Source organism: Thalassophryne amazonica, chromosome 16 (genome assembly GCF_902500255.1).
Source record: "Thalassophryne amazonica chromosome 16, fThaAma1.1, whole genome shotgun sequence".
Taxonomy (NCBI): domain Eukaryota; kingdom Metazoa; phylum Chordata; class Actinopteri; order Batrachoidiformes; family Batrachoididae; genus Thalassophryne; species Thalassophryne amazonica.
Window position 1 is genome coordinate 2555105 of NC_047118.1, and position 25265 is coordinate 2580369.

At 41.6% G+C, this 25265-nt stretch overlaps 1 protein-coding gene across 1 annotated transcript in view; it reads left to right on the top strand.

Annotated features, from left to right (window-relative positions):
- Window positions 1-5058: 5058 nt before the first annotated feature.
- Window positions 5059-25265, top strand: part of hsd17b14 (hydroxysteroid (17-beta) dehydrogenase 14) — a 30856-nt gene continuing 10649 nt past the window's right edge. The window contains exons 1-8 of the mRNA XM_034190062.1: window positions 5059-5187; window positions 5270-5308; window positions 5414-5511; window positions 14422-14488; window positions 14583-14674; window positions 14790-14894; window positions 15085-15152; window positions 16126-16222. Of these exons, the coding sequence (XP_034045953.1) occupies window positions 5106-5187; window positions 5270-5308; window positions 5414-5511; window positions 14422-14488; window positions 14583-14674; window positions 14790-14894; window positions 15085-15152; window positions 16126-16222 (648 nt within the window). The 5' untranslated portion in view covers window positions 5059-5105. The remainder of the gene's footprint in view (window positions 5188-5269; window positions 5309-5413; window positions 5512-14421; window positions 14489-14582; window positions 14675-14789; window positions 14895-15084; window positions 15153-16125; window positions 16223-25265) is intronic.

Consider the following 25265-nt stretch of genomic DNA (forward strand, 5'->3'; position numbering starts at 1 on the left):
GAGTGGGGAAAAACGGTTAGAAATGTGAACGGGTTGGCGGTGTACACGGGGCTTCTGTTTAGGGCTACGCTTCCTCCTCACAGTCACCCAGTCAGCCTGCTTTCCCGGCTGCTCGGGATCTGCCAGGGGGGAACTAACGGCGGCTAAGCTACCTTGGTCCGCACCGACTACAGGGGCCTGGCTAGCTGTAGAATTTTCCACGGTGCGGAGCCGAGTCTCCAATTCGCCCAGCCTGGCCTCCAAAGCTACGAATAAGCTACACTTATTACAAGTACCATTACTGCTAATATGGTACTACGAGGTCCCTAAGATAAGATGGGACCTGATTATTCAAAACCTTATAAGTAAGAAGAAGAATTTTAAATTCTATTCTAGAATTAACAGGAAGCCAATGAAGAGAGGCCAACACGGGTGAGATATGCTCTCTCCTGCTAGTCCCCGTCAGTACTCTAGCTGCAGCATTTTGAATTAACTGAAGGCTTTTTAGGGAACCTTTAGGACAACCTGATAATAATGAATTACAATAGTCCAGCCTAGAGGAAATAAATGCATGAATTAGTTTTTCAGCATCACTCTGAGACAAGACCTTTCTGATTTTAGAGATATTGCGTAAATGCAAAAAGGCAGTCCTACATATTTGTTTAATATGCGCTTTGAATGACATATCCTGATCAAAAATGACTCCAAGATTTCGCACAGTATTACTAGAGGTCAGGGAAATGCCATCCAGAGTAAAGATCTGGTTAGAGACCATGCTTCTAAGATTTGTGGGGCCAAGTACAATAACTTCAGTTTTATCTGAGTTTAAAAGCAGGAAATTAGAGCTCATCCATGTCTTTATGTCTGTAAGACAATCCTGCAGTTTAGCTAATTGTTGTGTGTCCTCTGGTTTCATGGATAGATAAAGCTGGGTATCATCTGCGTAACAATGAAAATTTAAGCAATACCGTCTAATAATACTGCCTAAGGGAAGCATGTACAAAGTGAATAAAATTGGTCCTAGCACAGAACCTTGTGGAACTCCATAATTAACTTTAGTCCGTGAAGAAGATTCCCCATTTAAATGAACAAACTGTAATCTATTAGACAAATATGATTCAAACCACCGCAGCGCAGTGCCTTTAATACCTATGGCATGCTCTAATCTCTGTAATAAAATTTTATGGTCAACAGTATCAAAAGCAGCACTGAGGTCTAACAGAACAAGCACAGAGATGAGTCCACTGTCCGAGGCCATAAGAAGATCATTTGTAACCTTCACTAATGCTGTTTCTGTACTATGATGAATTCTAAAACCTGACTGAAACTCTTCAAATAGACCATTCCTCTGCAGATGATCAGTTAGCTGTTTTACAACTACCCTTTCAAGAATTTTTGAGAGAAAAGGAAGGTTGGAGATTGGTCTATAATTAGCTAAGATAGCTGGGTCAAGTGATGGCTTTTTAAGTAATGGTTTAATTACTGCCACCTTAAAAGCCTGTGGTACATAGCCAACTAACAAAGATAAGTTGATCATATTTAAGATTGAAGCATTAAATAATGGTAGGACTTCCTTGAGCAGCCTGGCAGGAATGGGGTCTAATAAACATGTTGATGGTTTGGATGAAGTAACTAATAAAAATAACTCAGACAGAACAATCGGAGAGAAAGAGTCTAACCAAATACCGGCAGATGATACCCAGCTTTATCTATCCATGAAGCCAGAGGACACACACCAATTAGCTAAACTGCAGGATTGTCTTTCAGACTTAAAGACATGGATGACCTCTAATTTCCTGCTTTTAATTTCAGATAAAACTGAAGTTATTGTACTTGGCCCCACAAATCTTAGAAACATGGTGTCTAACCAGATCCTTACTCTGGATGGCATTACCCTGACCTCTAGTAATACTGTGAGAAATCTTGGAGTCATTTTTGATCAGGATATGTCATTCAAAGCGCATATTAAACAAATATGTAGGACTGCTTTTTTGCATTTGCGCAATATCTCTAAAATTAGGTCTTGTCTCAGAGTGATGCTGAAAAACTAATTCATGCATTTATTTCCTCTAGGCTGGACTACTGCTGGGGGGTTCCCATGATGCATTGAGTGTTTCTTTCTCTTTTTGCTCTGTATGCACCACTCTGCTTTTAATCATTGGTGATTGATCTCTGCTCTCTTCCACAGCATGTCTTTTTCTTGGTTCTCTCCCTCAGCCCCAACCAGTCCCAGCAGAAGACTGCCCCTCCCTGAGCCTGGTTCTGCTGGAGGTTTCTTCCTGTTAAAAGGGAGTTTTTCCTTCCCACTGTCGCCAAGTCTAGCATTAGGGGTCTCCAATTTATTCAAAATGCTGCAGCCAGACTTTTGACACGAAGCAGAAAGTTTGACCACATTACACCCATTTTGGCATCTCTTCACTGGCTTCCTGTCTCAGTGAGATCAGATTTTAAGGTTCTTCTACTAACCTATAAAATTATTCATGGACTGGCACCTCCCTACCTAGCTGACCTAATTAAACCTTACGTACTGGCCCGGGCTATACGTTCTCAGGGTGCAGGACTACTTTGTGTCCCTAAGGTGAATAAATGAAATCAAATTAAATCAAATCAATTTTATTTATATAGCGCCAAATGACAACAAACAGTTGCCCAAAGGCGCTTTATATTGTAAGGCAAAAGCCATACAGTAATTACAGAAAAACCCCAACGGTCAAAATGGCCCCCTATGAGCAAGCATTTGGCGACAGTGGGAAGGAAAAACTCCCTTTTAACAGGAAGAAACTTCCAGCAGAACCAGTTAGCTGTTTTACAACTACCCTTTCAAGAATTTTTGAGAGAAAAGGAAGGTTGGAGATTGGCCTATAATTAGCTAAGATAGCTGGGTGAGATGCCATTTCCTCTGTAACTTATGGGTTATCTGCTTTAAGCTGCGAGTTTGTGGGTTATACCACGGAGTCAAGCATTTCTGATTTAAGTCTCTCTTTTTCAGAGGAGCTACAGCATCCAAAGTTGTGCTCAGTGAGGATGTAAAGCTATTGACGAGATAATCTATCTCACTCACAGAGTTTAGGTAGCTACTCTGCACTGTGTTGGTATATGGCATTAGAGAACATAACAAAGAAGGAATCATATCCTTAAACCTAGTTACAGTGCTTTCAGAAAGACTTCTACTGTAATGAAACTTATTCCCCACTGCTGGGTAGTCCATCAGAGTAAATGTAAATGTTATTAAGAAATGATCAGACAACAGGGGTTTTTCAGGGAATACTGTTAAGTCTTCAATTTCTATGCCATAAGTCAGAACAAGATCTAAAGTGTGGTTAAAATGGTGGGTGGACTCATTTACATTTTGAGCGAAGCCAACTGAATCTAATAATAGATTAAATGCAGTGTTGAGGCTGTCATTCTCAGCATCTGTGTGGATGTTAAAATCGCCCACTATAATTATCTTATCTGAGCTAAGCACTAAGTCAGACAAAAGGTCTGAAAATTCACAGAGAAACTCACAGTAACGACCAGGTGGACGATAGATAATAACAAATAAAACTGGTTTTTGGGACTTCCAATTTGGATGGACAAGACTAAGAGTCAAGCTTTCAAATGAATTAAAGCTCTGTCTGGGTTTTTGATTAATTAATAAGCTAGAATGGAAGATTGCTGCTAATCCTCCGCCTCGGCCCGTGCTACGAGTGTTCTGACAGTTAGTGTGACTCGGGGGTGTTGACTCATTTAAACTAACATATTCATCCTGCTGTAACCAGGTTTCTGTTAGGCAGAATAAATCAATATGTTGATCAATTATTATATAATTTACTAACAGGGACTTAGAAGAGAGAGACCTAATGTTTAATAGACCACATTTAACTGTTTTAGTCTGTGGTGCAGTTGAAGGTGCTATATTATTTTTTCTTTTTGAATTTTTATGCTTAAATAGATTTTTGCTGGTTATTGGTGGTCTGGGAGCAGGCACCGTCTCTCCTAACAAGACCAGGTTTTCCCCAGAAGCTTTGCCAGTTATCTATGAAGCCCACCTCATTTTTTGGACACCACTCAGACAGCCAGCAATTCAAGGAGAACATGCGGCTAAACATGTCACTCCCGGTCCGATTGGGGAGGAATAAGAAGTCTGTGGGTCACAGAGCTTTGTCTTATCGTGCCCCTGTTCTGTGGAATGATCTCCCTGCATCAATAAAACAGTCAGATTCTGTGGAAACTTTCAAGTCCAGACTTAAGATGCACTTATTTTCCCTTTCATATGGCTAGCATACTGGTACAGTTTTGTTTTACGCTTTTTACTCTTTTAATTCATTTATTAGTAATTGGAGTGGGCTGCGGCCTCAACTTTACCTAAATTCTGGGTCTTTTAGTGAAGTTTAGGGCTAGTGGCCGGCAATCACCTTAGTATTTCTCTGTTTTTCTTGATTATACAGTTTTTTGTTGTTGTTGTTGTTGTTTTTTTTTATTTTTTTATTTTGGGTTTTTTTTTTTGTCTTTCTGATGCCTGATTCTGTTTTTTCTCTCTATTTAAGGTGCAGCTCCATCCAGAGATGGGAGTTGTATTCATGTTGGCGATCCTCCTGTCCTGTGCGCCAATAGCATTTCTTGTATATTTGTCCGTGAATTGTTCTGTGAATTGTTCTGTAATTTCTGTCTGTATCATGGCCCAAGCAGAGGGTCACCCCTTTGAGTCTGGTCTGCTTGAGCTTTCTTCCTCAGAGGAAGTTTTTCCTTACCACTGTTGCTCTGGGGGTTAATAAGGTTAGACCTTACCTGTGTGAAGCGCTTTGAGGCAACTCTGTTGTGATTTGGCGCTATATAAATGAAAATGAATTGAAATGTAAATAAATCCAGATACGTACTAGTTCACTATCATGTTTTTCTCTGCATCAAATACGGACACTGTGATTTTATCATATTACATTATACTTTTATACAATTTAATCAGTTTACGGTATGAGGAAAAGGATAAAGAGAAAAAAGCAGTTTCACAAAACTTTTTTTTAATACTTTCGAGTTCAGCTCACTTCACAGTTTTTTCCGCACAACACAGGAAGGCAGCACAGCAAACCTCGTGATTTCAGAGGAAGTAAATAAAGTCAGAACACTGTGATCTGTTAGAGGTGAGCATGTCTCCCCGCTACCAGGATAAAGTTGTTATTGTCACCGGAGGATCCAAAGGGATCGGAAAAGGGATTGTCAAAGTATTTGGTAAGGTGGCGTTTTAATTTCATGTTTCCTCATGATGTTACACACTAAAGTTTTTTGCTTCTTTTTTTCTATTTTGCTTTAGTGCAAAATGGTGCAAAAGTGGTGTTTTGTGCAAGAGGAGGTTCGTATATATATATTTTTTTTCTTCCAGTTTAACAGCTAACTCGCATCACCACGTCACAACGTATTTAACGCACTCATTAAAGTTAATTATGACGTTTTACAGCTGCAGCTGGTGAAGCGCTTGAAGCGGAGCTCAACCAATCAGGACCGGGCTCGTGCAAATTCCTGACATTTGATTTGTCCAAAGAGAACGACATCAAGGTGAAGGACCGCTTAGAGAAGTGATGACTTCACGGTTTTTTAATGCACACGCTGTAAAACTGCAGAATGCGCTGTTGTCACACACACACACACGCACACGCACACGCACACGCACACACACACACAGGCTAAAGCTAGTTAGCTGGAGACGCTGGAAACTCGTGTGTGAACAGATCAAACTTCACTCTCTGATCCTCGAATATGTTTTTTGAAGAGCTCCAGAAGCACAAAGGTCGACAGTAAACCGGAAGTAGAAGAAAAGGCGAAGTTAGCGCGAAAAGGTGGAAGAGCTGAGAAGGTTGTTGAAACAGCTGCTAACTGCTGCTAATGAAGCCGAGATATTTGAGTTGGTAGAAACAAACAGATCGCAGAGCAGCAAGAAGAAACGAGTGGATTTAAAGAAGAGAAGAAACTAGTCAACGTGCTGGATGCTGTTTTCAAGCCTGAAGTTCGCTGATCCACAGCAGACTTGCAGCAGTTGTTGCTGATTAAAGAAGAAATTCTCCCTGAACAGCAGGAGGGGAATCTGAGTGTTGACCAGGAGGACATTAAAGAGGAACAAGAGAATCTCTGCATCAGTCAGCAGGAGCAGCAGCTGGAGGAGACCATCAACATGCAGCCGTTGTTGGTGATTAAAGAAGAAACTCTCCCTGAACACCAGGAATGGAATCTGAGTGTTGACCAGGAGGACATTAAAGAAGAAGAGAAGCTGTGGATAAGTCAGCAGGGAGAGCAGCTTCAGCAGCTGGAGGAGGCAGATCTCACCAAGTTTGGTTTCACTGCCGTCCCTGTGAAGAGTGAAAATGATGATGAAAAATCAGAGTCATCACAGCTTCATCAAAGCCCAAGTGATGAGAGCACAGAGGCTGAGCCTGTAGCCAGCAGCTCATCTGTACACAGAACACTGACAGCAGAAGCTGATGGAGAGGACGATGGAGGACCACAACCAGCCAGCAACTCAGGTCCAAACAGTCATTTACAACCAGATACCAGTGGCAGGAGTTCAGACAGTTCTGGAACTAAACAGAAGAACACTCAGCTGGATAATCCACCAGATCAGCATAGTTCTGATCCTGGACTCCAGCAACAACAGCATCAATGGGCCAAAAGAAACAAGCGAAACTACACCACAGTTAATTGGACCATTGAAGAGAAAAAAAAGATCTTTCACTGCTTCACTTACTCAAGGCATGAAAAGTGGGGCAGAAAGAAAAAAGCAGTATTTGAGGAACGCATAAAAGAAGCGGATTTACCTACACAAAAGAAAGAAGCCACAACTACCGCAAAACTGGAATCGATTGCCTCACAGATCGCAAAATATCTGACGACTGAGGAAATAAAAAAAATAAAGGAAGAAGCCCAAAAGGAAGCGATAAAAGACTATCAGTTGCTGGATAAAGGGAAGCAACTACAGTTTAAAAGGAGTCAGTGGAAGAGGGAGGAAGAATGGATACTGTTGTGGGCAAAAGAATATGCCAAAATAAAATACCCCAAAAATCAGACAAAGACATCCAAAGAATGGCAAAAAATATTCCACCACCACTGCCCAAGTAAGAAAGACATCACTTGTAAGAATCTCACAACCCAAAAATCAAACTTTATCAAACAAAAACATTTCTCAGATAATGAAATAAAAACAATGCAACAGGAGGTTGAGAAAATGATAAGAGAAGGCATCTGCCCTCTGACGCAACCCATTACACCACCAAAAAATGATTGCCCTCAAAAAAAGTTTATCCCCGAAAAAACAAACCATCCACTGCCTCCCGAAAAACCGAACCATTCACTGCCTACCGAAAAACTGAACCATTCACTGCCTACCGAAAAACAACCATTTATTGCCTCCCGAAAAAATGAAAAAGTCAATGCCTCCCGAAAAAACAAACAACTCAATGCCTCCCGAAAAAACAAACAACTCAATGCCTCCCGAAAAAACAAACAACTCAATGCCTCCCGAAAAAACAAACAACTCAATGCCTCCCGAAAAACCGAACCACTCAATGCCTCCCGAAAAAACAAACAACTCAATGCCTCCCGAAAAAACAAACAACTCAATGCCTCCCGAAAAAACGAACAACTCAATGCCTCCCGAAAAAACAAACAACTCAATGCCTCCCGAAAAAACAAACAACTCAATGCCTCCCGAAAAAACAAACAACTCAATGCCTCCCGAAAAAACAAACAACTCAATGCCTCCCGAAAAAACAAACAACTCAATGCCTCCCGAAAAAACAACTCAATGCCTCCCGAAAAAACAAACAACTCAATGCCTCCCGAAAAAACAAACAACTCAATGCCTCCCGAAAAAACAAACAACTCAATGCCTCCCGAAAAAACAAACAACTCAATGCCTCCCGAAAAAACAAACAACTCAATGCCTCCCGAAAAAACAAACAACTCAATGCCTCCCGAAAAAACCGAACCACTCAATGCCTCCCGAAAAACCGAACCACTCAATGCCTCCCGAAAAAACAAACAACTCAATGCCTCCCGAAAAAACAAACAACTCAATGCCTCCCGAAAAAAACAAACAACTCAATGCCTCCCGAAAAAACAACTCACTGCCTCCCGAAAAACCGAACCACTCACTGCCTCGCGAAAAACCGAACCACTCACTGCCTCACGAAAAAACGAACCATTTACTGCCTCCCGAAAAAATGAACAACTCACTGCCCCCTGAAAAAACGAACAACTCACCAGCTCATCTACAAATAATTCACAGGTGCACACAGACCCAGAACAGCAGGAACTAGAAGAGGAATTGGCAAATAAGATTGAAGAAACAAGAAAAATGGACATGAAAGAGCGCCCAAAGCTGACTAAACTAAAAGAGAATAAAAAATTCAAAAATATCCTTCAAAAAGTTAACATAGGACTGACCAAACTGGTCCCAAGAGGAGCCACATTGACAGAGTTAAACTCTGTAAATTATGGAGCGGCATGGTACATACAAAGTAAATTAGCCCCACAAGATTTGGAGAGAAACAGAACCACAAATAAGAAAAAGAATATCATGCCACGATGGAAAAAGAAATTACAACAAAAAATCAGCTGCCTAAGAGCAGAGATCTCCCAAATGGCCACATTTTTGGGAAACAAGAACCACAAAAAGAATCTTCTAAAAAAAAAAAAAAATCGCATTAAAAGAAAATACAATGTTGAAGACAAACTGCTAGGTGGAAGGCTGAACATCAAGCCTTAGTAAAAGCTTTCGCAGCACAAATTAGGAATAAAGACAAGAAAATACAAGCAAAACAGATAAACAAACTATTTGCAACAAACCCCAGACTAGTGTACAGAAAGCTGGCAAATGACACAATAGAAGTACAACAACCACCTGATAGAAAGGAAATTGAAAAATTTTGGAGACCACTCTTTGAAGACCCAAAACAACACCAAGAGGCTGAGTGGATTGAAAAAATACAACAGAAAAACAAAGACAAACAACAAATGCCAGCAATTGTAATCAATGAAGAAGAGATCAGAAAGAAAATGAGTGAATACAGTAACTTCAAGGCACCTGGCATCGACAAAATCCCAAATTTTTGGCTGAAAAGACTGACAGCATTACACCAACATTATGCTGTGGCTTTCACAAAAATATTGAACGGAGAAGAGGACACACCAGACTGGATAACGACAGGGAACACAAGCCTAATTCCAAAAACCAAGGAAACACAGCTTCCCAACAAGTACAGACCCATCTGCTGCCTAACAACAACATACAAATGGCTGACAGGAATCATAGCTGATGCCATTTATGAACATCTTGACAATGGTGGCTACCTGGAAAATGAACAGAAAGGATGTTCCAAAAGAAGATTAGGAGCTAAAGACCAGTTACTGACAGACAAAGCTATCCTGGAGGACTGCAAAACAAGGCAGAGGAACCTCAGCATGGCTTGGATTGACTACAAAAAGGCATTTGACAGTGTACCACACTCCTGGATCTTGAGGTGCTTAGAACTCTACAACATCAATGAGGAAATAAGAACCTTCCTGAAAGCACAAATGAACAAGTGGAACACCACCATCACCCTCAATCACAAAGAGGGACAAATAACAATCCCAGACGTACGAGTTCAGAGAGGGATACTTCAAGGAGACAGCCTTTCACCTCTCTTATTCTGCTTAATCATGGACCCGCTCAGCAAGATCCTGAAGCAGCAAGACATTGGATATGACTTAAGTAAAGACAAAGGAAAGGAAAACCAAAAACTTGTGAACCATCTGTTGTTCATGGATGATTTGAAAATCTATGCCAACACAAAAAACGGACTCACTCAACTCGTGGAAACTGCCCATAAGTTCTCAAAAGACATTGGCATGGAATTTGGACTGGATAAATGCTCAAAATGCACAATGACAAAAGGAAAAAAGACAAAAACCGAAAACATACAATTGGATGAAGGGAGCTACATTGCAGACCTGGCTGCAGACTCCACATACAAATACTTGGGAATTGAACAAAGTAATTCAATTGAACACAAGAAAATGAGAACAAAAACAACAAAAGAATACCTAAACCGCTTAAAAAAGATCTGCAAAACACAGCTGACACCAAAAAATAAAATCACAGCCATAAACCAGTTTGCAATACCAGTGGTGACCTATGGGTTTGGCATAGTGAACTGGCCACAATGCGAACTTAACAAATTGGACACAAAAACCAGAAAAATGCTCACCCTCCACAAAATCACATACAGAAATCAGTGCATGGACAGAATATATCTCCCTCGCAGAGAAGGCGGTATGGGTCTCACTGAAATCAACCAGGCCTACAGAGCATCTATAATAAGTATTGGACAGTACTTAAAGAGCTCTGAAGAAGAAATCATAAAAACGGTCACACAACACCACGAGGCCATAAGTGAACGGACCTCAATCACTAAACTGGCAAAAAACTTTGGCGGGGAACTTCTACAAGAGAGAAAAAGCAACAGTCTCACGCCTGCAACAAAACTTGCAAGACAGACCAGAGAACAATACTGCAAAAAAGAAGGAAAACATCGAGTGGAAAGATGGAAACAACACAAAAGAGCCGGACGTTTCCAAGAAGAACTCGAAAAGGAATACATCGACAAAGTTGGATCAATGCAGTGGCTAAAAAATGGAAAACTTGGTTTTGATGGAGAAAGAATTCTGATTGGAGCACAAGATCAGGGACTTCTAACTAATGGCTTCAAAAAAATGGCAGGGATCTCACAAAATGATAAATGCCGATTCTGTCATACAGCTGTTGAGAGTGTAAACCATTTAACATCAGCATGGCAGATCCTCATGGCAGATGGGCATTATACATCCAGACACAACAAGATCTGTCAATATCTCCACTGGAAGATCTGCAAGGAACTGGAGTTGGAAGTCAAAGAACATGTCTGGGAGCACGAGCCAACACCAGTATCATCCAATGGAAAAATAACGATCTTCTACGACAAAGAGATCCCAGCAGGAAGACACATAGAAGGAGGTGCAATCAAACCTGATATTGTCATCTGGAACAAGCAAGAGAAAACAGCCAAAATCATTGATGTGACAGTCCCCAATGACTACGGCCTGAATCGAGCTGAAAGGGGAAAGATCTCAAAATACCAAGACCTGAAAAATGACCTAAGAACAACATGGTCATTGAAAGACATTGATATCATTCCAGTTGTGGTGGGAGCAACAGGCCTGATGAAGAAGAACCTGAAGAAATACCTTGAGGCAATCCCCGGTCACCCAAGTGCACATGAGGTGCAGTTGTCTGCGATTAAGGGAACGATCACCATCTTGAAGAGAGCCCTCGGATACAATGCCAGATCTGGTTAAGATAACTATAGAACCTAGGATGCAACTTTAGACCCCAGGTTTGGGGCCCATTGCATTCTACTAAAAAGACATCAAAGATAAATGAAAAAACACAACACACACACACACACACATATGTATATGTGTGTGTGTGTGTATTTGCTGTTAATTGTGTGATTTTATTTATTTTCATATTCATCTGACTAAACTGTCAGATGAATCTGGACTTTTGAGAACTTTTGTTAACACGACAGCGGCACCTAGTGGATTTCAAAAACTATAACAACACTATGACACATTGAATTGAATTGAATTTTAGTACAATGCACATACAAACACAAATGAAACGTGTTTCCATTGTGGTTCATACATAAAACAAAAACTAAAAGCATGCAAACAAAAAAAATTCAAGATAAATGAACAATTATAACAATATTTAAAATAAGTTAACAATACAAATACACATAAAAGCTCAAATTTTGTGTATAATTCTGAATAATAATAATTTATTATAACTAGATATGTTACAAAAACTTAAATAGTCAATTAAATGAAACATATAAATAGGATCAGAGTAACAGTGAAGAGAGTTAATTAAATACTTTGAATAAATGAAAGGGTTCCATGTACAGGTACAGTCCTTGGCCCTAGAGACTCTGTGTGTGTGTTGCATCAGGAATGACAGCCGGTGCAAAACCTGTGGCAAATCCTCATACGGATCTCTGCCGGATCCACTGTGGTGACCTCAGTCACCTGGGGCAACCTGAAACCCTTGTTTGCATTTGGGTTTGCCGCGGCGGGTCCGGGGTAGATCAGCATGTTGGGTTGGCACAGGTTTTACTGTGATATTTTTTAAAGGACTACTGATGTGTGCTTTTATTGTATTTTTATACATGTTTATACTTTACACAATAAATGAATTATGAATTATAAATTAATTATTACTGCAGAAATAAAAAAATAAAAACAAAATATTAAAATAATATTTATCATCCTAAAATGAATAAATGTGGTTATTTATGAATATGGTGTCTTAAAGATGGGAGAAACTGGGTTGTAAGTAGACGTTCACAGGTTCAGTTCCCCAACCAGACATGGAAAGCACTAAGGTGCCTTTGATCAATGTCCTTAATCAACCCGTTTAAATAAACTCTACCAAATCTGCCAAGAAGAGTTGTTAAATATCCAGACAGAATGACACCAAAAGCTTGTTGATGGCGAACAAAAGCATCTGGTTGAGGTGCAGCTTGCTAAAGGACATTCAACCAAATAATAGTGGGGGTGTATTCATATATTTGAACCTGTATGTATAATTTTGACCCTGTATGGATTAAAGAAAATCCTAAATAAATTCAACCTTATGCACCCAATTCTTGTTTTGTTTTTGTTTTGTTTTTTAAACAGTCATTTATGATGTTTGCTAGACAATCATCAATCAAAAGAACAGTTCAAAGACATCATTAAAAGCTCAAAAGTACCGTGATCTTCATGCCCATGCTGAGTATATGCAAACATCCGACCACGGTTGTGCATGTAAGATCAACCACACCTGCTCCTAATATCTATCATCCATCCAGCAGGTGGCTGGATATCAATGGTACATTACTAAAGATAAACAAAGTTGCCTGCTGGATTAATTTGCTGAGTCAGCGTTCAGCAGCTTGCCGTCATTATGTGCCTCTGTAATATGAAGATGTATGAGATGATAGAATTTATTGTTTTGGAGTTACTGCATCGGAATTCTGCTACTGTGCAAGACATCTGGAAGTCTGCTATGGAAACCTTTGGAAGCATTGCTGCAGAAACAGAAGTATTTGAATCATCAGTTTTAATACATGTCAGAAAAATGAATCCCTAAAAACCTTTATCCTAATCCTAAATCATGCAATGTCAAGTAATTCCTGCAGTTGCTTAGCAGATGAGACACCAGGTTTAAATCCTTGTTCTGACACCTCAACAGCACACAGCCCTTCCAGGAATGGCAGCCAGTTTTTGGTAGTGTATTCTATCAGATGTCAGGGAAACTGTAACGAACACTACATAGGTGAGACTAAACAACCTTTACACAAAAGGCTATACCAATACCGCAGAGAGGTCGCCAGTGGACCTCAGTCTGCAGTTCATCTCCACCTTAAAGACACTAACCACACGTTTGAGGACAAGGAAAGTTAAAATATTAGCCAGAGAGAAGAAATGGTTTGAGAGAGGGGTCAAGGAGGCATTCTTTGTGAAACATTTGAAACCCAGCCTTAACCGGGGAGGGGTCTGAGACATGCTTTATCCCCTGTTTACAATGGGGTACTCAGGTCAAAGGAGTTTCAGTCTTTTGTTCATGGTAATGAGTCATTCACATCATCAGCAGAGTCATCAAGGGAGCCATCAGGAAAGGCAACCATCCCATCATTAGGAGGGACAGCTGCCCTGTCATTAGCAGGGTGCTAACTAGAGCACAATAGTTGCTAATTAGAGCTATTGTTTAGTCACTAGCCTATAGCAGTCTGCCTGTCAGTAGGAGGGGTCTGGTTAGGTTTAAAACTGCAGCTTTTGTTGGCTTCTGTTTATTCGTCTCTACAAGAGTCAGACAGAAGTCAGACTTTCAGAGCAAGAATTTTAGCTGAGGAAGCTTCTGCCATTTGAAGTGAAATGTCCTTGCATCAAGCAACCCAGTCCAGTTGAAGATTCAGGCTTCTCTACTATAGTTTTGGAAGTGCAAAAATCAGTTTGTCCAAGTTGGTTTTATAAGGTCCATGTCGAGGAAATTTCACATGAAGAACCTTCCTCAAGGGCACCACAGTGGAGGCAATTTAACAAGAAAACTCAGCCCTCAGGAGAACGCCACTCGGGGTGGGGGTAGCCCAGTTCACATGAGGCTGACTTCTCCTGTATCCATGGTAATAACCAGGTCTAAATTTTACTTTTAGCATTTTCTGCATGTACAATCGTGGAATTTGGGGACGTTACAGACATGTAACATGGAATGCCGACCTTCAGTATGCTGAAAATGTGCCCTTTAGCAAGGTCCTTATTATACAAGTTGCTGATAGCATGCAGTTGAGCACCTTGCATGGCAGCACGCTGACCCACCTGGAGACAAACTGAGGTGTGACTGTGTCTCCTCAGAGCTTGATTAAAGCCACGGTGGACCTTCATGGACACATAGACTGCCTGGTCAACAATGCGGGGTGGCGTGAGTCTCACAAATCCTTTTTCCCTGCAAACTGCATCATGATGTTAGCATGCATGATGATGATGATGATGATGGTGTGTGTGTTCCACCACAGACCCACCTCACACCTGTATTGATGAAATCAGTGCAGAGGACTTCAGAGATCTGCTGAATCTGAACCTCATCAGCTACTTCTTGGCCTCAAAGGTAATGTCTGACCCCCTGAAAGAATTTGACAATAACCCCCACCCCGTGCACATTGACCCACCCCCACCCCCCACCCCATGCACGCTGACCTCACTAACTCACCCCGTCTCTGCAGTACGCACTGCCACACCTACGAGAGCGGCGAGGAAACATCATCAACGTCTCCAGTCTGGTGGGCACCTTCGGTCAGAAAGAGGCCGTCGCGTACGTCGCAACCAAAGTGAGTTAATCCAGTCTGTCCAGTTTTCACTTTTTCAATTTATTTTCATTTATATAGTGCCAAATCACAACAGAGCTGCCTCAAGGCGCTTCACACATGTAAGGTCTAACCTTACTAAGTCTGCATATCACCCCGGTTGTCCTCTCAGCTGGTGGAAAATAATAATGTAATGTGCTGTTATCCCCACTAGGCGGCAATAATTGGCATGACAAAAGCGCTGGCTGTGGATGAGAGTCGCCATCATGTGAGAATCAACTGGTGAGTCAGGCAGGATCGTTGGTCTGCCAATATGTTGACCTGGGTTTGAATCCCACTCAAGCTGTCTGTCTATGACTTTGGACAAGACACTTAATCTGCATCATCTCAGTCCACCCAGCTGTAAAATGGGCACCGACCTCAGCTGGGATGAACCTGTAATGGGCTGGCATCCAGGGGAGTCAAACGCGGTGTCCCATTTCAGGGGCTGCACGCTTGCAATCATCGAGCACTTCCATCATTAGTGGCATGACTAGGCTGTGCCATTTCAAAATCTGCTTGGAAAGCGGCTAACGTGTGCAACCTTCTTTCTCCTGAAATGGGTTTTTACCCCCTGGAGACAAAATGGTTGGTAAATTTAAAAAAGAGACATTTAGGCCCCATCTGTATAACTGTAAATTAGTCACATTTATAAATAAAGTATAAATGAGTACTGAAAAATTATTACTCAACTACCCACTATGCTGCCTTATTGCAACAGGGGGCAGGGGCGGGGAAAGATAATGACGTCACAGCAAAATACTGCGTAGGCTAGACCGTGTTATTTCGGAACATTTTGTTCCAGCCTCCGCTGTGTCTGACAGCCTGAAGCATGAAGAGCTTTGTGGGACACGACCTTTAGAAGGGTACAAACCCTGAATTGGGACACACAGGCATTGACTCTTGTTTGCTTAGCACCATGGAAACCACAGACAGGCACCCGTCCAATTGGCCTCGGGTCCTAAAGGGACTTACGACAACAACAACTGAATACAAAATGAATGAATGATGCAAGTTTGCCTTCATGATTGAAAATCTGCATTTTGTTATGTTGTCAATCCCTCGTAAAATTGACATTTTTTGCTGCTATGCTTACAAATGTGACTATATATGAGCTCCAGTGACACCTTTGTTTACATTTGGATCAGAATGGCCCCTTAGCTGTTGTAATAATAACCGCGGGTTGAGTAATAACCCTGTCATCCTTTGGTTGCAGCCTCTCTCCAGGTAACGTGATGACGCCTATGTGGGAAGAATTAGCAGGACAGACGCCCGACACCACAGCAACCATTAAAACCGGAGAAAACTGTCAGGTAACTTTTCATAAATGGAAATGGTATACTGCACGCCGCGGACGTGGTCGTACTGTATGTCATTTTGGCCATGTGGTGGTGCTGGAAATGATACAGTACACAGGTGGCAGAGGAAGGATGAGGAGACGCCCACCTTTCACCTAGCTGTGGAAGGTGGATGGTTAGTTTCGAGAGGTGGTGATGGACCAATTTATCTGCCTGCATGGTTACCATCCAGGACCCATGGTGATTCTGCAGTGTGGTGGATGCAGTGATGTGCAGCACGACCGCCTGTCCTCAAGATCTTAATGAGCTGAAAGCTTGGCCTCTGTACACATAGACTGTATAGCTGTTGGACAAACTCTTTGTGACATCACCCACAGGTTTACTTTAATACTTGAATTGCTTCAGTAACTGGAGCTAACATCATCAAGCTGCCAACAGTGTTCACGTACGCATTGCACATTGACAGAAATACTGCAGCACACATTTCTTAGATGGTCTGTTACTACAACTGACCACACAGCGAGCCTTATTATTTCAGATATGTGGAATAAAATGCACAGAAAGGACAGACACAGTCAGTCCACAACAGCTGGCGTTCTTTCTTTCTTTCTTTAATATTTATTTCATTCATTTAAAAGAAAAAAAAAAACAGAAAAGCAGAAATAAAGCATCACAAATCACCTGAATGAAAAGGAGCAGAGAGAAGAACAAGTCTTATGTTTTCTGCCCCTTTTTACAATACAATCTTTCAATATCCAGCGTCATTATTCGACATTATTTAACAGATTGCATTTCTTTGACTTGTCACATACCACTGACTTATTTCATAATTATGACATTATTTAGTAGATTACATCTCTGAAAGGTTACATTTTAAACTTAAAACATTTTTAAACATTATTAACAGATTACATTTTTTGGCTTTCTCACAGCCCACTGACTTATTTCATAGTTTCATACTTACTTAATACATCTAGTTTAATACGTTTTTTAAATAACTTAAGCAACCTTAATTCTTTGATTTCTTTGTTGGGATTGTTCCATAATTTTACACCATTTACTGCAATACTCTGTTCCTTTACTTTGGTTCTGTATCTTGGTTTTTTAAAGACTTCTATTCCTTTGAATTTATAACTACTTACTCTTTTTTCAAACATATTTTGAATGTTTGTTGGTAAAGTATTTTTATTAGCTTGGTGCATTGTTTGTAATATTTTAAAATCGACTAAATCATGAAATTTAAGTACCCTATACTTAATGAATAATGGATTAGATGGATCTCTAAAACCACTGTTGCTAATCACTTTTAAAGCTCTTTTCTGCAAAATAAATAAAGGTTGTGTATAAGTTATATATGTTGATCCCCAGATTTCTGCACAATAAGTTAAATATGGAACAATCATTGAATTGTACAATGTTAATAGACCATAACTATTTAATGAATATTTTACTTTATGCAAAACAGCAATGGCTTTCGCTATTTTCCCTTTTAAGTCATTTATGTGTGACTTCCATGTAAGATCTTCATCAATCATAACTCCTAAAAATTTCGTTTCTTTTACCCTTTGTATGTCCATTCCATCTATTTGTAATGACACTTTTTTTTTTTCACTCTGTCATTAAACAATATAAAATTTGTCTTATTAATATTTAGTGACAATCTGTTTATATCAAACCAATATTTAACTTTTTTCAACTCTGTATTTATCACTTGTGCTACTTCCTGTATATCTGATCCAGAGTAAAACAGCGTTGTATCATCAGCAAATAAAATGCTGCCAAGCACATTAGATACATTCACAAAATCATTAATATACAAAATAAACAGTTTGGGTCCAAGTACCGATCCTTGTGGTACTCCATAAATAATGTTACACAATTCTGATTTGGTATTATTTATCTGAACAAACTGTTTTCTATTTTCTAAGTAGCTTTTTACCCACTGATGTGCAATACCTCTTATTCCATATTGTTGTAACTTGTAAAGCAGTCTTGAGTGGTCAATAACATCAAAAGCCTTTTTCAGGTCGATAAAAATACTTACAAAATAATCCTTATTTTCTATTGTTGTTGATATTTTCTCTATTAATTCCATAATTGCCATAGCTGTCGAATGTTTTGTTCTGAATCCACACTGAGCATTATTTAAAATATGATGTTTCTCAATGAATTTATCCAACCTTGTCACAAAAACATTTTCCATAATTTTAGAAAACTGTGGAAGCAATTGATACTGGCCTGTAATTAGAAAAATTATGTTTGTCTCCATTTTTATATAATGGGACTACCTTGGCAATTTTCATTTCGTCTGGAAAAATCCCTGTTGACAGAGACAGATTACAAATCTAAGTAAGTGGTTCAGTAACAGTTTGTATTATACTTTTTACAGTCATCATGTCTAAATCTTCATGGTCAGTTGATCTTTTGCTTACACAGTTTTTTACAATATTTCTTATTTCATCTTTTTCCACACTGTCCAGGAAAATACTGTTGCGGCTCGTCTTTAGTCTTCTCAGGATGTCGTCTTTTAGATAACACAAACTAATTGCAAGTGATATGCTAGAAAATGACACAACACTTTAGAATAATTCAGCCTTAAGCAAGATAAAATGCACAGAGTTTTTAAGTTTATTTAAGCCTTCGACACAAAGCTTAGACAAACTGAGTCCTCTAGAGAGACTGAATATGACAACCGCGCTCGTCTATTTATTGGAGACCCGCGGGCATCGCTCCTCCTTCGACTTTTTTATTTATTTCATTCCCAAGACATGGTTTTCTATTGGAAGCGTCCTCTAGTGAACCCTAAGCAGGTGTTAGGCCATTATTTCAATGTGACAAACGCTCCCATTAAAACATGAAGGATTTACAACTGATTTTTTTAAAAGACCTTCAGCCACAGGTGCAGCTGGCCTGAGGCCCCCTCCGCACGTGGCCTCAGCCACACGTGCAGCTGGCCTGAGGCCCCTGCACGCGGCCTGCGGGAAAGCACCTAAGAGGCCTTGGAAAGCCCCTGACAGACTGAATGACTAATAGAGCCCTTTTTTTGGGGTTGAACACCTGCTAGTTCAACCAGAGGACATACAGTTCGGATCAGGACACTTGATAGTTCATCACAGTTCAAATATGGACCTAAAAATTCTTCTACAGTCCCTCCTCTGGGACTCGAAAGAGTCCCATTACATCAACTATACTCTTGGGTTGTTTACTGACAAGACATCCTCATTTGTGCATTGCAATAAAAAAGAAAAACACAGCACTCGACTTACTGATAACTCTGGTGCGGATATGAATATCAGTGATACTTCACACGGTAAATATATTGCAGTGCAGGTGAACCTACATACTAAGGCACAAGGTGAGCAATTAGCTGGATTATATCAACACAAGGTGACATTCAAACATTGAGTTTTGGTGTAATTCAAGGCACTTAAAATGGCCACATAAAACAAGTTACATCAACCTCTTAATCATGGCAAAGTAAAGGCTTCACATTGACATCAGTGCAACCAATCATCTTCTGGCATCTATTGACTCACTCAACCAGAGGCTCCAACCCATTATACTTGGTTCTACATATTATTTTGTTAAAGCGTCACACATTTATTATTTAAATGCATCAAATAACCCCTACGTTACCACTATTTAGTCAACCAATCAAGTAACTATTCTAAGGTTAGCGCAGCTATGTCTAGTTAAATGATAAACACAATAAATGGTTTCCCTTCATGTCCGTCCTTAAGTCATTTGCCTTAGTCAATCGTATAATGGCTTTCATTATAGGCCATTTCTCAACATTCTCCACTTTGTTTTTCTTCTTTTTCAGCTTGTTTTCTAATGCCCTTTTTGGCCAGACACCAAATTTAGGCAATGCATGTCTCTTGAGGCATGCTATAATTTAAGAAAAAAGGGGTCCCTATGGTGCATCTTTACTACTAAATCTACAAACACGCCGTGTAAGGGTTCCCTTTTTATAACTTTGCAATGTGATATCTATGTGTATGCATTTAGCTTTATCTGTGTTACGCAGATGATGGTAAGGACAGACATTTACCCAACCTTCGTTACTAACATATATCCTTCTTTGTTTTATTTACACTCAGATTTCTGAAACCAGTCCGCAATTCAAACTCAAGAACCAAGATCATAGTCCGTGTTCAGTGCCATTACGTCAGTCCGCGCTCCTCAGCATTTACTCAGCATCTGAAGTTTTGGGAGAAGTTGGGGAACATGGGGAGGTTGGCCTTTCAGGGGTAGTGGGGGAAGGATCAGGAATTCTGGCTTTCAGACAGTCGTGCAGTTCTCTGATGGATCTTTCCAGCTCCTTGTGCTGCTTGGCCAGGTTGTACAGGGCCCCCAGAGAATTCTTGCCCACATTCAGGGTGGTGGTGGCCAGTCCTAGCTGTTCCCTTTCCATATGCTCCATCATGCAGGCTAGCATGTCCATACTAGACTGAAGACCACACAGTTGAGTATGGAGGCCCTCCTGAGCACAAGAGATGTTGGCATTGTCACGGTGTATCCTGAACAGGTATGCAGCTGTCTGACTTAGTTGTGGCATGATTTCCTCAAATAGCTCATGGGGAATGTGATTTGTGAGGGGCAGGAGCTGCTCCAAGGTTTTTGGAACAGACTCTTGTGGAAGACGAAGCTCTCGAACCAAGATTGCCATGTCCTGTGGGGTGACCATGACCAGATTAAGGTTGTGCAGTCCAGGGGACAGGAAGTACAAGGGGGAAGGCATTTCGTGTGTGAGGGGAGTATTGTTGATGTCGCACAGGCAAGTGGGTGGGACACTCTGGGCATTTAGCAGCCTGTACAAAGCTCCCCTCTGTCCTGGTGGGTGAGTTTGGCTAAGGTCTACCCCTGCTGATCCTCCTCCAGAGGTACTGGGCTGATCAGAATATCTCTCCTGCCTTGGGGGTGGAAAGCTGGGGACAGGTCCTAGCAGTGAATTGGGTCTAGGATGCACTCGGGCGGTTGCTGCATATGGCCGACCTTGGCTGCCTCCCCTGGAGGGTATCGTTGCCACTGGCACATGTGACTGTCTCCATGGCATCTGCGGAAGGGGTGTGTTCCTGAGTCCAAAGGGTCCTTCAGGTGATGGTGGAGTCCTCGGGCCGACTCTTGCTGCAGGCAGATTCTGTGAAGCTGTCATCGCTAGGTGCTGGAACGATGAAGATCCTTCTGTTGCCAGCTGGTTTAGCTGCTGGATGGATGGCGGCTGTGGCGACCAATCATGTCTCGACCATCCCTCCTGTATATCCTCTTCTCCAAACAGTTCTGAGAGTCCAATCAGACTTGATAGAGGCAGATTAGGCATAGGTCCCTGATCAGGGGAGTCTGGTCTCTCAGCCATACTCCTGTGTCCTAGTAATATACATATACGTTCATTATTACAGCTCCATGTCATTCTATCAGATATTGTCTATCCTATCCCTCATTTTTGTGGGTGCATGAGTGTGAATGTAAATGTGCGTGCATGTCTTCTTCCTCGTCTACAATATCACCAAGCACGGTCCATCCCAGTCCTCCCTATCTGGGGTGTACGCCACAATATTAGGGAGCTGGGGGCTGTCGGGGAGGATAATTGGTATTTCATCCATTTCCATATATTCTGGTTCTCTGTCTGTTTCGTTTGTGCTTTCTTCTAGGGCTCGGATGGCTAACAGTGGGAGCTGTCCTACTGTGGATGAAAGCAATTTATTGACCAGAAATTTTATCAAGGGAATACCACAACATATTACCAGCAAGACCGCCACCCCTGTTAGTGCCAAGATTACACCTATCTGGTATAACCAGTCTTTCCATGATATCCACCCTCTCCTTAGAGTCCCAAACAGTGAAAACAGTGGGCCAATATTCATTCCATTCCCTACAATGTATCCAGAATCGTCAGTTTAATTTCTCCCTCCTATGGAGTTACTTAACAGTTCCTGTTGCATCTCTTCAAGTGTGATTAAGAGCTCTGTCAAATTTCCGTCTTCCCCTGTACGCATGGGAATAGCTGTGCAACATTCGGTGGCTTTGATCATAATACAAACTCCTTGTTCATCAGCCATCATCATCTCGATAGCTAATCTATTTTGCATTGTCATTAGCGAGGTGACGTGCAGTTGTTCGGTTAAGGCTCCTACAGCTGCCAATGTCCAATTCAAATATCTTTGTTGATTATACCACAAGTAATTAATCCACTGCACCTCCTGGAACCTAGAACGGATTTTTGGAGTAACCCCGAACAGAGCCAATGCCCATCCCCATTTATCCGCATCTTCATCTGCTTTAACTCTGCTACTGTCTATGGCTTCTAACTGTCGGGGTATCCCTTCTGGTATCCCGTTTCTTACTGTGATGTTGTAGTCTGTTTTAAACGTCATTATTCCTCTTTTCTTACGAAGTTTCTGTGGCATGGGTTGTATTGAATTCGGCATTTCAATTACTGTTATAGCTCCTGTGAGCATCACAGGAGCACAAAGGCCCTTCCAATTAGGGGACAGCGATGACAGGAGTTTCCTTCTTTGTCCGCATATCCAAAAGATGTCAGCTAAGGGTACCGTTCCCTTAGCTAAATTTGGAGTAGATACCCATGAAGCATGGGTGAGATTCAGTCCAATTACAGACCCCCCTGTGGCCGGTACTATTTGTTCACACTGTATGCCTGCTGCTGGCAGGGTGTGACAGACGGTAATGTTCCATGCTGTTTTGGCCGGTTTGTATTCTTGCTGCTTTTGCATACACTGTATGTGGTGTTTTGGCTGGGTCGTCCCTACCTGCCAGTCGCTTATGTATTGTGCTACTAAGCCTTTAGCTATACAGAATGGGTGTATCATCCCTTTCTCTATTTTAATCATAGGTGGAACAGTTCCTTCTGTACTTAGGGGCACTGGACAAAGTTTACTGTCGGCAGCATATTTTTCATCACCTACTGCCATTTTCATAACACATTGTGTATAGCATTCTGCTTGGTTTGAGTTATGTTGGGGACTCCTATAACAGTTGTTGATATCAGGTAGGGGTTTAGCCTGAGGTATCACACCTTTCCGGTGACAGGCTATGCAAGGCTTTTCACTGATCTGCCTAGCCGAAAATTTCAACCATTGGTAAAATAAATTGGTCTTCAACCCTTGTGTGCGGGCTAGGTCTGTACTGGGATCCCATCTCCCTAAGTGACTGCTTGTTTCTAGGCTTCTAATTGTCCTCTTTTTCCTTGGTTTGATTTTTACCCATTTTGTGGCTTCATGTACTGTAACAGTTACGTCTTGCTTGGTTTCCCTGCATCCTCTTTTATCACAAATTACCTCTATGTTGAGTGTTCCCTCCTCTTCACATTTGATGCTAATGGCTTCGCCTAATATGTAATCCCCCAGCTTTCCCTGTATTCCTATGTTCTTGTAGGCTTTTGATTTAATGTATACCAAATTATATGTTTTTCCTGTGTTTAGAATGCCTTGTTTAGCTGCTATTGCGGCCATGGCCACGGCACAGTCCGTTGTATGTTTTGGATGTCTATTTTCTCCCATACTGACCACCAGTAGTATTGTCAATCCCTTGAATAATTCCTTAATCATTGCTCTGATGACTGTTGAGATGTGCTACTAGATGTGCTACTAAGTGAGCCGTCACTAGATGAGCTGTCACTAGGGATGTGTGGTGTATCTGTGCTTTGTCTGGGTTGTACTTCCTGCGGTTCTTCTGTCGGTAAATCTACTGAGTTGCTGTCCGAGTCTGATGTCTCCTGTGGCCTGTCTATCTGTCGGTCTGTATTTCTGTCTGTCTGTTGGCCTACGTCTCCAGTTGTCTCTGAGTCTGCATCTGAGTCTGTCGCTGCTCTATCTGGCAGGGATCCACTACTCTCTGAAGCTGTGCGTCGTCTTTGTTCAATCAGTCTCTGTGAGCGCCTTGGCCGGTGTTCGCCTGGCTGCAGGGAGGCGTGGCCTTCCCTCGGTGCTTCTTCTGGCTGCAGGGAGGCGTGGCCGTCCCTCTGTGCTGCTGTAGGGTCTCTGGCTTCTCCTGCTTCCCCCCTTGGCCCGGCGGCTCTGCCAAGACGAGCTTGCCGAGGCCGCAGGGGCGCTGGGCCACCAACCCTACAGCAGTGGTTTAAATGAAACCAAGTGTCCTTACCGTCTACTTTGACTGCTGTACGTGAGGCAAGAATAACTTTAAAAGGACCTTCTCGGCGGGGCCTGTCCCACTTCTTTTTGAACACCTTGACGTAAACCAGATCACCAGGCTGGATGCTCTGATTTTCGAGTGGAATCTCTGCTTCTCTGTCTTCTGTAGCACCTTTGACCTGCAAAAAGATAGTTTTGTGTATTTGGGTTAACTGTCTCAGATAATTATGCCATTCGTCTTGTAGCTGCTCCAGCGATGGTCCTTCGTACGGTCCTCTCAGGTATGGAATAGGCATCGGCCGACCTGTAAGAGCTTCAAATGGTGTCAAATGGATTAGTCGGTTAGTTTGTGAGCGCATTGACAATAAAGCAAGCGGCAACGCATCCAGCCAGGTTAGTTTGCCATTGCTGTCTGCTATGATTTTTGCTAGTTTGTTCTTTAAAATGCCATTAGCCCGTTCCACCGCCCCATTTGATTGGGGGTGATAAACACACCCAAACTTCTGTTTGATACCCAATTGTTTGAATGTTTCTTGTGTAACCTTGGCTACAAAAGCCCTACCGTTGTCAGATGAGATAGTATCTGGAATGCCAAATCTTGGAAAGACGTCTCGGCACAAGAATTTGGCTACCGTTTTATGGTCTTGATTTGCAGAGGCTACTGCCTCAATCCATCGGCTGAATCTGCATATCACTACCAAAACATATCTCATTCGTTTAACTCGGTTTTCAGCTCCCATGTCTATGAAATCCATCATAAGATGTCTGAATGGCCCATCAGGGACCGGAATGTGGGCTAAAGGGGCTGTGAATGATTTCCGGACATTGTACTGTGCACATACCTCACACTCATTCAACAAACGGTCCACTGTTGCTGCCATATATGGTGACCACCAGACAGCTTTTAGTTTGTTCATAATTTGGACTCGCGAACAATGATCGGGTCCGTG